The following is an 18,472-nucleotide window of genomic DNA, read 5'->3' as shown; positions in this document are numbered from 1 at the left end:
AATGTTCTGGTTGACTTTTACTCTATTTAATTCGAGAGCCCGCCCAACGGGCCAGGTGACCTTTTCTATGTAACGACTTCCCTCCCCACACCGAAAAGGCGGCAAATATATTTTTTATAGCTATCAGTGAAATACTTTAGCTAGATTTACGATATCAGTCACTAAGTTTATATAATGAATAACAATTTTTTATTTTTTTTTATTTTTAGTAGTTCTTATATAGAAAGCCATTCTAGAGATACTAATTAGCAGTTTTCAGCTAAAACTTTCGGAAGAAAATTTAGTAAAAGAACGAATCTATAACTAAGAAGAAAGCAAATAGTAAAACTATATATATTAATTATATATTTGTCCACATTGGACCCGCTTCCACGAAAATTCGAGCATGCATTGCAATGGTGCATGCGAAGTCAATTATTTCATGGAGTTGGTGCGGGTTGTATAAAATATATGTTTAGTTGAATTGAAGTAATAATTTAGTTAAACATGGGAAGATAATTCTTCAAAATAGATTAAAAGAGTATTTAAACACCAGAAGAAATGATTGCCATCTGAAGACCTTTTGGTATAACATCATCAATTTCGCCATAATTATCTCTATTTTGGTTTTGCTGATTGATAAAGTTATTGATATTCTTAAATTTGCTATTGCTCAGTATATTGCTATTTTTATTTTGATTATTCAAGCTGTTTAGATGATTATTCCTGGTTCCAGAGTTTTGGTCATTAAAGTCAAAAGAAGCTTCCGAGCTAGATTCTCTAAGATTCTTGTATTTAGCAATAATTTTGTTTCTGGAATTCCTTTTTAAAATTAGTTTAAGTTTGAGAAGATATTCAGAGCAAGGAAAAGCTCTTTCAAGTCCATAAATAAATATTGACCAAATTACAAGAACTGAACCAGCAAAGAAATTTAGCGTAATGCTATAATCACCAAGATACCAGGATAGAATACAGCTCATAATAATACTAAACGAATTACCAAAGCATTTTAGGATGTTATCGGCATATTTAAGCACAGCAGCAACAATAATTCCTCCAATAGCTTGTAATATAATAACAAACCAAACAAGAGTGTTGAATCCAAAAAAGAAACCTTTTTGAGAAATTTCTAATCCTTCTTTTCCTGTAAGGCATCCAATTAATCCAAAAATTATACCATACAAAGCAAGCTGTACATTTCTACCCCAAATACTGGTTTTACTATCTTTTAAAAGTTTCTCAACAAAAACTCCTGCCAAACCACTGGTAAAGCATGCTAATAAAACTGAACAAAGACCCAAAAAATTGTCAGTATTTTCAGCAACTAAACCTGAGTTATTTGGAGTTTTTGACTCCGATGATTTTCCTGTTTGTACTAGTACTGCTCCAATTGTAAGTAAAAGTAAAGACAACCATCTTATTTTTGAAAGTTGTTTATTCAATATAATAACTGATAATATTGCCGTTGCAAGGATCTTAAGTTGATAAGTAACATGGTATACTGCTCCTGATAGATTTGACAATGCAATAAATAGTAAGTTATTCTGGACAACATAGAGCAGCCCAGGAACACCTACAAGAATATTAGTTTTAAATGAGTTAAATACTTCAAATCTCAATGTATTGTAAAATTCAACCATATTAAAATTATTAGAATATAATACTATTAATAATGAACTTAAAAGCTTGAGGATTTCTGACATTACCACAGCACAAGAATTAAAATATAATTCATCATTTTCTGACTTTTTAATACGAGAAATCCTCATAAAGAAAATTACTGCCACTGTTTGAATGATTAAACAGAACAAAGCTACATATTTCATATATTCATTATCGCTATTATTTGAGTTATTACCATTTATATTCTGTTTCTGTTCCTGTTTTTCAATAAGTTTTCAAGAATTCAAATAAATAATAAGGAAATTAATTATTAGTATATAAATATTCACATTTATGACGTATAAATAGCCAATTTAATGTATTAAAAATAAATCTAAACCTACCTCTTTAATATTAGTTTCTGGTTTCATATCTCGTCCTTTTGATAAAAACAAATAACTTATTAAGAAACAAATTTGGTAATTAAAAAAAGGGAAAAGTACTTTTTCACTTAAATTATTGCAAATAAAAAGCTTTTTAATAGCTAACCAAGCTAAAAATAATATAAGTAGTAGTTTTTAGTAATATTAATTACAAATTTCTATCAATTAATTTGATATTTTCCACTTTCAAAGATAGATAAACTCCTATTTCTTCCTTTTTATCTTAAACAAACCTTCCTAATAGTCAAGAAGACTTTTTCTTATTAATGCTTTTTTTTTTTATCGTGTATAGTTTTTTTCCTATATTATTTGCACATAATTTAATACAAAAGTACGCGGGCTATTAAATTATGCACACACATGGTCCTCGAATTAAAGTATGAATAAATAAAATTAATTGCATACAAATGATGACGTGGAGATATATTAGAAATGTAATAGTTAAAAAAAAATTTAAATAATGATATATGGAGAAAAGAGTATTCAAGAAGTATGTCTTGATATACATTAAATTTCCATATTCATGAAAATACATATAATTAAAAAAGCAAAATATTAGCAATTTACACTAATGCAGTGCCATGAGAGAAAGATAAATCAATTTAAGGGATTAATATATAATATATATACGTAAAAAAATATACATATTTTCAGTTGAATTTAACTTTAGAGTTAGCATAGTCTAAACTTAATCAAACTAGAAATTAATATGTTGTTGAGAGAGAAGTCAAGCAATTCATATGAGATTGTGTATTCAAAATAACAAATACCAAAAATACTTGCAATTTCATTACTTTTTTCTTTTCTTTTCTTTCCCTTTCTCTTCCTTTCTCCTCTCTCTCTCCTACTAGAGTTCTATTGATTTAATCTATTATTTTGTCTCGGAATTACAACTATTCTTTTTTCTGATGTATATACAACAGAAACAAGATTGGAATGATTTGATTTTTTTGAAGAAAAATGACTACTTTCGTGACTCTTAATATCAATAAATTGTTTGTTAGATCTTTCTGATTGAATATATATACAAGGTAGAGGAATGGTTCCAGCTTGAGTAGGAATACAAGTCCAATTAATAGTTTCTGTAGAATTCGGTCGAAGTAATATATTACAAGAAGTAACACCTTGAACTAATAAAGGTAACCATACTGGAAGATTTTGATTATTATTTGGTTTCAAATTAACACTGTTATGCGAAGAAGATGAGTTTTTAGAGTTATCGTTACCGTTAATATTATTCATTTGGTTTGATAAATCTTGATCACTATTTGGATGATTTGGAGGATAAATTAAAGAATATTTAATTGGTTGAGGTAAGCTTGTATGGTTGGTAATAACCGCTTCATAGATAAATGGATTTCCAATATGACTTAATTGCTTAACATGAGTTTCTAAAGTTATGGGATAAAACCTCTCCATTGATGAGATTAATGAATTATATAAATTTGAAAAAAGTTCATATTTTATTGGAAATGATTTTAAATAAATTGATTTTGTATTTTGCTTTTCAGTTTTAACTTTACTCTCTAAATTAAATGAAAAGAAGGTTTGGAATGGAAAAATGATAAATTGAAGAAATTCATTATCATGTTTAAAGCTTGAAACATCACATGAAAGTTTGTATTCCAAAGAAGCTATAAGCTTTGGATGATATTTTTCATTTGAAATAATTTCATTCGAAATACTTTGTTGATTTTTATTCTTTATTAAATAGTATTTATCAAAATCTTCCTTTAAAATATTGATCATATTTGTATTAGTTTCGTTACCATCAAGTATTGCTGGATACCTATTATCAATTATGGAGAATTTAAAGGGTAGTACAAAATCTTCAATAACTATCTTTTCTTTTAATTGTTGGTTTGTAACTTCAAATGACAAAAAGAATTGACTAATTCCATTTGAACTATCATATAATGGTACCACTCTGTGTTCTAGTTGTTCCCCATGTTTATCTAAATAGTTAACACAACCATGTAGTGAGTCCATTTTTGGAATCATACTATTCACTGTGATGCACTCTCCTACATACCATGGTCTGCTATGTTCCAAGTCATGTAATATAAGATTACTGGAAAATTCAATCAATTTTTCTTCTGATTCAGCTTCCAAATCTTTATTATTGGACATTTGAAATTGATTCAAAATCTTTACATTCACAGAAACTTTGTAATTCCCACCTTTGTTAATACTTAAGAACATGGGAATAAATAAAAGGACTCCCGAAGAATTGTCAAGTGTAGAAAATATGGAATCATTCTCAAACTCTCCTTGTTGATTAATTCCAATTTCTTTTTCTTCAATTTCTTTTTCTTTTTCTACTCTTCTTTCTTCTTCCCTATCTTTTTCTTCTCCTCCTTGGAACAAATTTGTAGTATATTCATCAATTTTAGCACCATTCTTTAAGATTTTAAAATATGGAGTGATATTTTCATCAATAAAACTAACAGTCTTCTCTTCCGAATATGAAAGTGACCAAGTTGATGACCCAGAGGAGATTGCTGTTTTTGGTTTTTGCCCTATTATTGGCCCTGATTCTGAGATGAATCCTAATTCGGTTCCAGATTCTACCGGTTTTGACCCTGAATCCAATTTAGATTCAGTAGATGGATACTCTCTGTAATTTGAAGTATTCTCTCTCAAATTCCAAACTACTGTTTCATTTGCTAAATTGGGATCAAAACCAACAAATTGTATATTATCGTCACTCAAAGATTTCACTGATTTACCTTCATATGTTATAGTTTTTTCCTCTCCTTTGTTGATTAATGAATGCATTCTTGTAAATTCTTCAAGACTTCCTACTTCTTTATTGACATTTTCTGTATTCACGATTCCTGTTTCAAAACTAGTTTTTACCTCAGAAACAATGCTTCTTCTAAGCAATTTCCCATCAATAGTAAATCTCCCAATTGTGATAGAATAAGGAGTTAAGCTATTGTTTTGATAACTATTACAGTGAATAGCATTATTATTATTATCATTATTTCCAACTGAAGATATAGTATTTTGACTAAATACAATTTCCCATTTATTATTTGTTGGAATTTGGAGAACTCCAAGCTTTGAAACAATATCTTCCTCTCTTTGGATAATAGAGTCGTTTTTATTTTCAAATTCTGATTCTGAAACTCCAAAATATGGGTCTTGAGTTATCAATTTTCCAACTTTGACAGAAATATCCAAAATAAATTCTTCTGAAAAGTCCTTTGGTATCCTTAAAACAAGTTGTAATGGTCTAATTTCATTGGAAATTGCATTATATGCAATAGACTCAATAGTATCAATTCTTTGTTTAGAGTCAGTTAAAAGCACATCCAAAGCATTAAATGGTGAAAGTAGCCAGACTTTACATAGTTTCTTAATACTCTCAATTTTGAAACTAATTTCATCATTATTAGCTTTCGAAGATAACTGATCATTAAACTTTATATTATTAGTAACAAGCTTGTGAAATATTGGTAGAGAGTTAAATGGTTGAGAAAACTTTGACAAGATTTGCAAATCATCAACAGGAACTTTATAAATTGGAACTGGATTTGCTATAGAATTTGTAGATAAATCTAAAAATCCACCTGGAACAATTTGCAAATTAGGAGTATTATATATAAGTGTTCTTGAATGACGTAGCCAACTTCCAATGCATGTAAAATATGATAGTGATGGGTTTCTGAGACAGAATTGAACATAAGAAAAGTTGTATATATTACTTCCTGTCAAATTTGAAATCGATTTTTGATAATTAAAGTATTTTAAATTATTGATTCCAAACTTGATATAATCATTAGCTTGGTTTGAATTTGATACGAACAGATATAGGAATATGCCAAAAATAAGGATTGATGGACGATAAACTTGATAGAATAATTTTCTGGAATGATGATCTTCATAATTCTGTGGAATATAGTTCACACGTCTAATCCTACAGTGCAATGATAATTGAGAGTTCAATCTCCCAACTTCTTCAAATTCAACAACTTCAAATTTCTCAATAATTACTCCCAATATTCCAATATTGGTCACAAGGGTAGTTTCCATTCTGGAATTAATAAATACGTTAAGAAAAGTCGGGAAATGATGAATCATTATGATGATTCTATCGGGAATTGATTGATCTTGTAATATTGTGGAATAATTGTTATGAAGAAAATGAGTAAATAAGATATTCTTTACTTGGGCTTTACTACCTGTAAGAACTGGAGTGAGTTGTTGTATGGTATTAGAATTACTAATATTATTTGAGTGATCACCTTCATTATTACTAGTAATATTATTATTCAATACTTTGTAATATAGTACTTGAATCCATTTGTAAAAGGCTTCAATTTCTATTTTACATGCAGTTTCTGAGCCCCTTTCAAGAGAATTTGAAATAATTAAATAAGATAGAATAAGAATTGAACAATGATTTGGAATATTATTTTTATGTTTACATTGATTTTGGCCTTGTGTCCATGTTCTTTTTGGTTTTAATACTGCTAAGAAACTTGAGACAACTGAATAAATATATTGACCATCCTGCTTAATATTGCTATTATTATATAGATTGGAGTTGTTGATATTGCTATTACCAAATAATTTACTTTCAGAACTTGTATTAGAAATAGTAATTTTGGGAATATTTTTTCTTTCTTCCAAATTTAAATTTTGAATAGCAAGACATTCAAGTATCCGAGTGCAAACTCGTTTTAAAAATAACCAAAAGTTTGAATCAAAGTAACTATTTGTTATTTGAAAACATGTATTAGTCATTTGTGGATTCACAATTTCCCATATTCTTGCCTTTCTTTTTCCAAAAAATTTATTTTGTTGCTCATCAATTGTAGTCAGCCTACTGATTTCAGCAAAAACATGTTTTGGAATGATTGACTGAAAGATTGCCTCAAAAATACTTAGAGAACAGTTGATATAATTTTCCTCAAACAAATACTCAGCAAAGGAAAAGGAAATCATCTGAAAGAAACGATCCGTCAGTTGTCCGAAAACTTGTCCTGCCGCAATTTTGGAGGGAATTGTAGGTGCTGTAGTAAAATTTCCAGAACCAACATTCACCAGTTCACCCGGATTCTGACCATTAGTACCGGTAGTACTATCTGCCATACTTGCACCCGCCTGCATGCATCCACTCTGACATGCATTGTCCACATGCACTGTCGGTGCGGGCTGATTGCATTTATTGTCAGGGGTACTATTTAATGTGGACAAATTATTATTATTATTATTATTATTATTATTAATCGCAACATTTTTTTGGGGTATTTCTGATTCAGTGTTTGTGTTGAGGTTAATATTTTGTTGGGAGATGGTATTAAATAAATTAATTGGATAAAAATGTCTGTAAATGACTGCTGAAGTGTAAAAAAGTGAGATGGACCTATAGAATAAAGATTTGGAATTAATGAGTGATTTAATGTTTCTCCTAACAATCTCGCAAGATGCAAGAACCTCTGAAGCAATGCTTCTGTCTTCAATCTGATTAATGTCAAAAGAATCTGAGCCTATATAAAGTGAGCAAAGTTTACTGAGTTGATCAAAAGTTGTTTTATGTTGGCTAGTACTGGAGAGCCCTTTTCTTTCATACTCAAGAAAAGTTTCAGGAGATGAAAGTTCTTCAAAACACCCAAGTGAAAGAGGAGGAAGAATCTCTCCTCCAATTTCTTGGTCATTACTGAATAATTCTGTATCAAATTCATTACAAAATTCAATTAATTGACTTTTTGAAAGATGAGAGTATTCTGCTGAAGTTTTATAAAGTTTGGAAATGTTTATTAATGTATCAAGTACTATATTATTCTGATTATTGTTATTGTTTAATATAGTAATACCAGAACGATCTTCAATTTTATTACTGTCATCTTTTCCATTCAATTCATCTGAAATTACATTATCGCATTGGCTATTATTATTATTAATATTAATCACAATATTTTGAATTGATCTAGCAATTGAAGAGAGAATATCACCAAGGTTTTCATTTTCAAACTTAAACGTACAATTCTCTCTACAAGATTCTGAAATTCTGGAAATGATTTTTTCGTGTTTATTACCTATAGATAATGGGATTAACGAGAATTCAAGTCCATCTGGATATTTATGATGATTATTCTGACATAGCTTTGTATCTTCTTTTATACTTTGATCTTGAATAAAGCTCTTATTAACAAGGTGAAAAAAAAGTACTGAAGCAAGTTTTTGCAATGTCTGAGAAAGCCATAGTGATGACAAAAATTTAAATTTTGGATGATTTGTTCCAAATTCTCGAAGTGTTCTACAATGAATCTTTAAATGAATCATTGCTTTTTGGATCTCACCATTTATCACATGAATGTGGTAAAGTCTTAAACTTATTATATTGCAAAGAATTACAAATTGATAAGAAGGTATACTTGTCTCGTTCATTATATTATCCCAAGCTGCAATATACTGTTTTACAGCCAATGCAAAATTCCCACAAAACTCATTCATTACAGCACTCTTTATACAATATCTTATTAATAATACTTTTGATTGGAGTTGAGTCATTGTTTGACAACCATTCCCAGAAGTACTTGAGGCAAAAGAATTATTCTTATTGGATCTAGATAAAGTATTTGCATTTGTCAAGCTTACATTCTTGAGAAGATTATTCACACTATTTGAGCTTGAATTAGCTGCTGAAAAGAATGAATTTCTACCAAATCTTGGAGATAAACTAGATTGTATACTATTCGATACAGAATATCTTAATCCAGTGGATGAACTTTTCATTGATAAACTTCCAATAAATGAATCACTTGAAGCCGTTATACCAGCTGTCTGTGCTTTAATTGCAGACTTTCTCCATCTTCGCTCATTCTCACTATAATATGCTTGAGCCGTTTCATAAGCCATTTCAGCTAATCTCTCAATTCTGATATTTAATTGTTTTTGATGTTTTAATCCACATGTTACAAATATTGCCTGTAGCTCAGGAAAATGATTTCTTCTGAAACAAGTTACACATGATTGAGGATCTGGAGTACCTGATGGTAAAATTACAAAAATTAATACTGATGGTGGGGATTGTCTCTTTTTTAATATGGATGTAATATTTTTAATTATATTAAGAGCATCATTTTCAAGTTCATTAATAATTTCTTGATCTTGATTATTTTCTGTTTCTTCCGAATTTGAATTATTGGTATTTATTGGGTATTTCTGCCAGTCAAAACAAAGAATATATAGAGCTGGTGTTTCATATCTAACTTTATTCATCCAATTTATATTCAAAATATCGATTCCTCCAAGATAATTACCAGTTCGATTCCCTAATATTACACAATTTGAATTTGAAATTGAATATGGAGATTTTAATAGAGTTTTTGATGGAGATGTTGCACTTGGTGTTGGAGTTGGATTAATAAGCTCTGAATAAGTCATGCATTTCAACTCTAGGTATTTGTCACAAGGGAAACATGATTTTGGTCTAAATGAATCAATACTTTTTGAAATATGCTCCTGTATATTTTTTGGAGCTATTAAAGCAATTAAAGGCTTGAAGTAGCCTTGCCAATCGGGATGAAATCCTTCCATTTTTAATTATTTTTTTTTTAATAGCCTTTAATCAAAAAAAATGTTTCATCAAAAGTTTTGTTTTACCACATTAGTAATTAATAATTCCTTATTATAATCTATTTTTTTTCTTTTTCCTCTGCTTAAAATATTAAATATTAATATTAATATATATACAGTAAATATATATATATATATTAATATATATATATATATATATATTAATATTTATGATTTTGTTTTAACACATCTATCTTAAAACAAGTATAAAGTTAATTTTTGTAATAATTTAGTCCTTTATAAATATAGTTTCTGTTAATATAAAGCTACTTTTCAGTTTTATCTTCTATCTTCAATATTTGGTGTTTTTCCACGATTTAATACTAACTCATATAGCCACATCCGTAAAAATACATGCATATATATATTAACACATAAATAAATACATATATATTTATATATATATATATATATATTTATATATCAATTTGAATATAATTATTTTTCCTGGCTTTGATTCCTCCTCCTTTAAATCTCTTTATTTTTTTTAATTTTACAAACCTTTGATCCCTTTTTAATATTTTGTTTCCAAAGTCAACCCCACCAATTTACCCGCCGGCGCCATCACGGGTACCGGATATTAAAAATATATATATATATATATTTATTGTATATTAATAATTTGATGTAGAAAATAAAGTTGAAAAGAAATAAATGATAAAATTGCATTAATATTAATGAATTTTTAGATATTATCAGCTCAAATAAAACATTAAGAAAGATTTTTGGAAAAAGAGAGGAATATATAGCGACGACTGTTAAGCTTCTTAAGGAATAATTATATTTATTTAGAGTTAGTCAAGAGGGGAGAGAGGAAAAAAAAAAAGAAAAAGAAGTCTTTGCCAATATTAATAAATTTAATATTATAATGGATGATATTAAAATAAATAAAGATCCTAAGGATCTCCCAGAATTTTATCTAGTTTTATCCAATATTTCTAAAAGACAAAACTTTGGAACATTACTTAGAAGTGCATGCGGATTTGGAGTCTCTGAAGTACTCGTAGTAGGAGAAAAGAAATTGATGACTTTTGGAAATAAAGGAACTCTTCCACATTTGAGTTTAACACAGTATGAAAACATTGATCAAGTTGTTGATATTATTAAAGAAAAAGAAATGGATCTTGTTGGAATTGAAATAAGTGATGAATCCAGGCCTATATATCCTCATCCTTTTAAAAGATCGACGGCTTTTCTACTTGGTAATGAAGGTACTGGACTTAGTCAAAAATATATTAAACTTTGTGATTATTTAATTCATATTCCTCTTTATGGAAATGGAACAGCATCATTAAATGTTGCTATTGCTGGATCAATAGTATTTCATCATTTTGCTATTTGGGCCAAATTTACTGAATCCTCAAAGAAAGGAGCCAAGTATATTATTCAAGATGATAGTAATAGTAATAATAATAATAATAACAATAATCATAATATTGATATATCCAATGTTAAAGGGAAAATAAGACATTATTTATTTCCTTCTGAGTTGGGTACGTTTTTTTCCTTTTAATTCCTTAAGTTAATTAATATTTGAATTCCATTATTAAGAAAAAAGAATGATTGAGAAGAAAAGGATTGAAAGGTAAGTTAATAACATTATAATACTTTTTTTTTCTTTCTTTAATGAGAAATTTATTTAACATATTATTAATATCAATCCAGAAAAAGGAAAAAAGAAGAATCTGAAAATCAACCAAATTAATGTATTTTCTTCATCATTTATCTTTAATATGGGACTAATAATGATTTATAATCTTTTGATATATCCTTTGATAAAATAGATAAAATAATCTTCAATCTTTGACGAATACTTTGATCTTTACATGTTACACATTCTATTAATTCTGGTAATACATTTTCTATATAATTCCCAAAACATCTCTTTCTCATCTTCAAAATCTCAATTTGTATCTCATTAGTTTCATCCATATTCTCTTCTTCAAATCTTCTCAATGCTTTATAATGTTTCTCAATCATAACTAATAAAGATTGCATTTCTTCAATTTTTAAATGTGGCATTGGCCTTAATCCACTTTGTAAATCTTCCATAGAAAAACTTTTAAACATATTACTTGTCATTCTATTTAATATGTCTCCCAATTCTTCAATACAAATAATCAAATCCTTGACTTTTAAACTCACTAGATTCAATTGATTTTCATCTTGTTCTATTGTTAATTTTAATATCATTCTATTTATTGTACTTAATTTAATATTCAACTGATCGTACAAAACAAATAATTTTTCGATTATATATATCTTCAATGTTTGATAATTAATATTCAAAGTTTGATGATTATTTTGTGTCATATTATTATTACTACCATTTCTATTGAATACTCCAAAATTAGTATTTTCTGCACTATTAAAACTCTTATATTCTTCTAAATAACATTTATTTCTTAATTCAAATCCATCTTTAAATTTATTATCATTAATAAAATCGTCAAAATAACTTATAATAGTTTTGTAATATTGATAAGGTAATTCAAGAATCTCTAGATCTTCAATCATATCATCTTTTCTATTAAATTCATTTAATTTAAAAATAAAATCCATAGCAATATTAACTAATAGTATATCAAAATATAAATAATAGTTTTCAATATAATTATTAATTTTTTGTGAATTTTTGTTGAATATATTAGTTGAAACAACTTTAAGTCCAAATCCATGTTCTTCCTTGATCATATTTGCAATAATATCAATAAATAATGGCCAAATATTGTCCAAAATAATTTGATTTAAATCATTTTTAATAGAATTCGAATAATTTTTATCAATTTTTTCAAATTCGATCTTTAAGAACCTTATAAATGATATCCAATCATGTATAATAACTAATATAGCTTCTTTTGCTACCATCCAAATTCCATATATTCTTTCTTGATCTAATTCTATAATTAATAATAACTTTTCAAAAATATATGGTAAAATTATAATCATTTGAATTATTGAATGAATTTGATTAATATTTAATAACTGAAGAATTTCCATATTTTTTAAAATAATATTTCGATTAAATCCAACCAGTAATGATATGATTTTACTAGAAATTCCAATTTTATTAGTATCAAGAAATAAATCCCTATGTATAACCAAAGTATCCAAAAGCTTTTTAATTACTAATGGTATTAAAAAATTTTGATGAGAGATTTCTTTCAAATTACTAATATCAACTTTATCAAATGATAATAAGCTCATCATATAAAATTGTAATGCCTCCATTCCAATATTTTGTATGGTTGTTATAAATCTAATTTCACCATTAATAGAGGATGAAAGATAATCATTGTTATTTTTGATAGAACATAAGTATGATTTGGTACCAGTATCATGACTTTTTTCTGGATTGATTGTATGATTAATAGCTTTGTAGCCACTTTGTTTGGATTCTAAATAATAACAATAATTAGCTTCAGGTCTAAACATATCGAAATTATTAATATTTCTAAGTAAATAAACCATATTATAATCTCGAGACTCTTCAAGTTGATAATCTGATTGATTATTTCTTTTCTGATAGAATACTTTCAAAAGTGAAATATCTCCAACTTTTTTAAAACAATTGCTATGTATAAAATCACTGTTGTTATAACAATCAATATATATCAGGCGATTTAGACTTCTTCCATGATGATTAGAATCTTTACATGAATTAACAATAGCAGCTTCTTGATGATCTTTTTCAAAGTTAACAAATTTTGGAGTAAAAAGCAATGAAGTAGAATCTTCCTTGTCTCTGCCCCATATAGGATAGCATAATAATGGTTTTAGAGATAAGCTTTGATCATGATCATTATTTTTTTCATATTGATTTTTATAATACTCGCAAAAATTACGAAATAATCCTTGTTTATTTCTTTGATGAATGAATTGCTTTGTAGTGATTTCATCAAATTTATTTTGAAAGTTATCTGGTAATTCTGGATAGTTTAAATTGGATAATGGTACTGTATGATGTATAAAAGTATCAGTAGAAGTAATGATTGAAATAATTAAATCCAATAATATTGTCAATTGAGTAAAAGATTCATCAAAAATGATATATTTTGACATATTTTCTTCATTTTTGATTAAAATAAGTAAGTCAACAACTGACTGAAGTAAAGATTCTGCTAACTTATCAGATAAATAGAACTTGATTAACTTTTGAACATAGCTATTATATAACTTATAAATTGAATCATCTTTGCAGGTCTCGCGAGTTGGATTATGAATAAATTCTTCAGCTCTTTGTAATTTTTTCAAAGTTTCAGTACTTTGTATAATAATCCGATCAATAATTTCTTTGTAAATATTAAAACCTGAATTCCATAGTTGTTTATTACCAATTTTCATAGAAATAACAAGTAATTCATACAAAGTTTTAATTGAGGTGATTTGTATATCTTTTGTATATATAATAGAGTGATGTTTTTCAAAACCAAGAGAATTTTCATAGACTTGATTGTTAAAAGATAGCAAAGAAGATATAATTTTGTATAGAAACATTGTACACTCATAGCATATATTCTGAGATTCTTGTGCACTCAGTGCATTGTTCTGGGATAATTCCTTAATTACTCTTAAAGCTCCATCAATAGAAATAGCTAGTGTTCCTTCCCAAAGCTGATTTTGTTGAGAATTTCTTATAAAACTCGTAGATAACGACGGTAAATCATCTTTTTTACAAACCTTATTCAAATTAGAGTCATAATTTTGCGGAACTGGAATAGTCTTTTCAAACTCCAAAGATGAATTCATTGAATTGTAATTTAAATAAACAGAATCCTTCGTTAATAAAGATAATGATGCAGTTTCTTTATTTTCACAGTTATCTTTTGAAATAGAATCAAAGCTTTGTAAATTCTCAAAATTGGTTTCTTTGTACGAGTTGTTGTACTGTTCAATACTAACTGTTAAAACGTTCTCAAGTATCCTTACAATAATTGATTTCAGTAGCTGATTCTTAATGTATTTACAATGCGTTGTTAATGCAGAAAATAAGCTTCTAAGTGAACAATTCCTTATTTCTTGACGTGGATCCTTACATAAGTCCTCCAACTGAAGTATAATATTCAACCATATAATATCAATGCTAGTATAATCAGAATAATAAACTTTGTTAACCTTATTCATATTAATCTTAACATTTCTTTGGTCAAAGACCAAAATTTGATTAGATTCCTTTTCTGATTCATTTCCAATATCTTCCTGAGAATTTTTAGAGAGAGATGCTCCAATTAAATCTGTTAATTTCCAAAGTAAACTCACAGCTTGAAATGCCATGTTTTCTATGGAAATATTTATGCGACCAAATACGGCAATAGATTCAATCAGTAGATTCCAAGATGACGATATCTTATTTGTATTTCCTAAAAAACGTATTTCTGATTCATTACTAATATACTCTATCAATGAAAATAGTGCTTGAAGCAATTCAATATCATTATCTGTATCAATATTTATACTATCAATTTGATTGTTTTCACAATTTAAACCTTCAGTAGTTGATGATTCCAAAAACGATAATGAACCATTAATAAAAATATTTTCATTACTTTCAGAATTTTCATACTTGAGGTATTTGATATATCTACAATATCTTTCTTGAATTATATTGTTAATCAATACATTAATTAATATCCATGTAGAGTCGTCAAGTTTTGGTATTGTTGAACACATAATGGAATATAATGAGCGCAATAACAAAGTATTATATATTGGAAATGAACCAGTCAAGATTAAATAAGGATTCAAAAGGCTTGTCTGAACATTATTCTCCATCAATATTGAATTATCTTCATCTACATATTGAAAAATGGTTGTTATTGTTGATGATAAAAAATTCATTACACTATTAAACATTTCAACATTTTCAACATTATTTCTGATTATTTTCTTATTTTTATTTAGCTCCACGTCATTATTTTTTTTATGTGGATAATCATTGTTAGTGTGCATGCAATTTTGCAAATCGCATGTATCTTGGTTTTGCGCGCATGCAATACCGGTGTGACAATAATTGTTTTGCTTGATAGTTTCCAATAAAAGAGGAATAATTTTGTCATTCCATATTGGAATGAACAGATTATAGCTCATTTTATCGTATATTGATTGAATAATAGAGCTCAATTGTTTAAGCATATAGTCAAAAACTTGAATATCCAGGTTTTCTTTGTACATGTTATAACTTAGTTCTTTGTAAATACCTTTAATCACACAATTCATAGTATTTTCTGAAATATTCTTGATATGATCTTTTAGAAATACTTGATGAGATGCTCTTAAAATAGTTGATTCTGCCATAAGAGTTTTAATTATTTGTCCGTCTCGTACCTTTTCGTCTTTATCCTTTATATTGTTCATCTCAGTAGACTCCCCATTTTCAATTGATGAATAATGTTCAGATTTCAGGCTCAATAAGCTTTGATCAAGTTCTTCTATATCTCCAACATCTATCGTAGATTTAGATTTTATTTCACTAGATTTTACCATTGGCCCCAGACCTATGTCCAATATACGATCTATATACTCCATATATCTAAATAACAATTGCCAAGAAACTTCATCCAAACATTCGCTGAATTGATACGAAATAGATAGAAAACATTTATAAATTGAGAATAATTTTTCCAACATAATTGTATCACTGAGAATTCTAGATTCTAAAATTTGATTATTCTTATAATATTTCTGTAATGCTTCAAAAATTAACTCCAAAATATTGCTCAATTTCCCTTTAAATTCTGGTAAATTTGAGATCATAAATAGGAAAGTAATAATTCTATATACATAATATCTCAAAAGGTAGTAATCCATGCATTGCTTTATTAATATATAAAATTGATCCCAAATATTGAAGACTAATTTCTCAAATTCTATCGTTTTTTCTCTATCACCATTTATTTGGTTCATATAAATTTTATTTAAGCATGTTGAAATGTTCAAAATAATATCAAAAACTAGAAGCGATATTTCTATTGGTTTTAGAGATATTAATACAACTGATGATAAATTTGACAAACTTTGCATATTGCCTGCATGCAAATGTGCGCCGCCCCCCAAATTTGCCAGGTTCCCGCCAAAATTATATTTTGAAATATGATAAATACGATCATCTTCCATAATAATATCAATTAGTCTCATGCTTTTTTCGGAGGCTTTTTTAGACGAACTAATAATGAAGTAACCACATTCAATTCTGGTATTGTTATGTTGAGGTAAAAGAATTGAAGGAAGAGAAATCTTCTCATTTAGAAATGACGGTACCGATAAATTTAAAGTGTTTTCAGCTGAATGAAGAATATCAAGTTGATCATTTAAAGAAACTAGAATTTGATTGATTGTTGAAATAATAAGTTCTAGGATGTTAGTCATTTTTGGTTCTTCATCTGCTTCCTTCTTTTTATTTTGTACTTTTACATTATAATTTCCAATTATAATCAATATATCTGAGTTTTGAACCAATTCACTCAACATTTCAAGAATGCATTGCAGTGACCAGCTTGGAATATTTGAGTAATTTCCATCAGAAATTGCTTGAATGAAGCTCATTAGGGAATTACAAATACAATCCTTAATAAACGGACCTTGTAGTTTCTTACTCGAGTTAAATTCTAAAATCCTTATAAACAGTCTAATAAATCTTGCAAACATAACAAATTCGTGGATATTTTGAGACATTTTTGGATTTAAATCTGAACATGCATTTTGTATACATTTTGTTAAAGTTGGAAATAGTACATTATGAATTAGGCTTCTTAAGTCTTCATTGTTTTCCAATAAGGATCTTCTATTAGATATATTCTTATCAAGAATTTCATACCATAAGTCCAAACATATTTCCGATGGAATAGTTATCCCTCCTTTTAATAAGGAAAGTGGTGTTAAATTATCTTTTGAACTTTTATTATTTGAAACTAATTTGACATTTTCTACAATATTCTTATCTATCATTACTGATATATCTTTAATTAATAAGAGAGGAACAACTTCTAAAACTTCCCTATTATCTTCTTCGATAGCTGTGTTTGAATCAATATAATCTAATGAAATATTTACTAACTGTCTGAGTGCAAGTTGTGACATCTGAATTAATTGATAGTAGCCTGATAAGTTAAATAGAGTCGAAACTATGCTAACAATTAGTGTGATCATAGCTTCATTAAATTCAAGTATTTCTGGAGACAGAAATAATAGTACAGTTTGTATAACTTTGAGCAGTACTTGTTCTTTATCATTGTTTGAACTTGAGTGATTACTATGGTAATTACTTGAAGTTTGCTTAGATTTAATTTTAATAGTTGTAGAAACTTTAATTGTGACTTCGTTAAGCACTGCTAATAATGTTATTTTGTGAGAAGTATCTAGTAACCCTGGTATTAGTATTTGTTGTATACAGTTCATACCTAATATTGATAATTGAATTGAATCTGAGTTCTTTGTTGATGCTATTATGGCCTCTCTACAAACTGAACATATATCAGTAACAGGAAATTGTTTAAATCTTTCACCATTCTCATCATAATCCGTCTTATATACTACATCTCTATAATGTCTAAAACTTAGCAAGGCCTTTTCACACATTACCTTAATATAATTAAGACTACTGTTCTTGCATGGTATACAAATTGCTCTTAATTCATCTTCTATATTTGGGCAGCTAGGCCTTAATTTCGCTTCAAATTGACCTTCTTTTCCCATGTTTTTTTTGATTAGCCCACTTTTGTTCTTTAGGTCTGCTTCCAAGCTATACATCACAGCCTCCTCCTATTATAATTCAACTCCAGAAGCAGTTAGAACTCTTTTAATTGTATCATACCATTAAATTACAGCAATAATTCTGTTTTTGATTTGCTTTTGTTTTGTTT

The 18,472-nt window shown here is 27.7% G+C and overlaps 4 protein-coding genes across 4 annotated transcripts; 1 reads left to right on the top strand and 3 right to left on the bottom strand.

Annotated features, from left to right (window-relative positions):
- Positions 1-524: 524 nt before the first annotated feature.
- On the bottom strand, positions 525-1,877 carry cgd2_590 (nucleotide-sugar transporter, UDP N-acetylglucosamine-like, signal peptide, 9 or more transmembrane domains; the record flags this gene model as incomplete). The annotated part of the gene is made up of 1 exon (XM_626295.1): positions 525-1,877. A coding segment is annotated over one exon (1,353 nt), but the record flags the coding sequence as incomplete, so codon positions are not given.
- Positions 1,878-2,879: 1,002 nt separating this feature from the next.
- On the bottom strand, positions 2,880-9,575 carry cgd2_580 (hypothetical protein; the record flags this gene model as incomplete). The annotated part of the gene is made up of 1 exon (XM_626294.1): positions 2,880-9,575. The coding sequence occupies one exon, from the start codon at positions 9,573-9,575 to the stop codon at positions 2,880-2,882; it is 6,696 nt and encodes a 2,231-aa protein (XP_626294.1).
- A 907-nt stretch (positions 9,576-10,482) lies between these two features.
- cgd2_570 (tRNA/rRNA methyltransferase-like protein, putative) lies at positions 10,483-11,127 on the top strand (the record flags this gene model as incomplete). Its single annotated transcript, XM_001388152.1, has 1 exon — positions 10,483-11,127. The coding sequence occupies one exon, from the start codon at positions 10,483-10,485 to the stop codon at positions 11,125-11,127; it is 645 nt and encodes a 214-aa protein (XP_001388189.1).
- A 215-nt stretch (positions 11,128-11,342) lies between these two features.
- Positions 11,343-18,359, bottom strand: cgd2_560 (large low complexity protein; the record flags this gene model as incomplete). Its single annotated transcript, XM_626293.1, has 1 exon — positions 11,343-18,359. One exon carries the CDS (start codon positions 18,357-18,359, stop codon positions 11,343-11,345), a length of 7,017 nt encoding a protein of 2,338 aa, XP_626293.1.
- Between the last annotated feature and the right edge of the window lie 113 nt (positions 18,360-18,472).

Source organism: Cryptosporidium parvum, chromosome 2 (genome assembly GCF_000165345.1).
Source record: "Cryptosporidium parvum Iowa II chromosome 2, whole genome shotgun sequence".
Lineage (NCBI taxonomy): Eukaryota > Apicomplexa > Conoidasida > Eucoccidiorida > Cryptosporidiidae > Cryptosporidium > Cryptosporidium parvum.
This window is presented reverse-complemented; position numbering and strand designations above follow the sequence as displayed.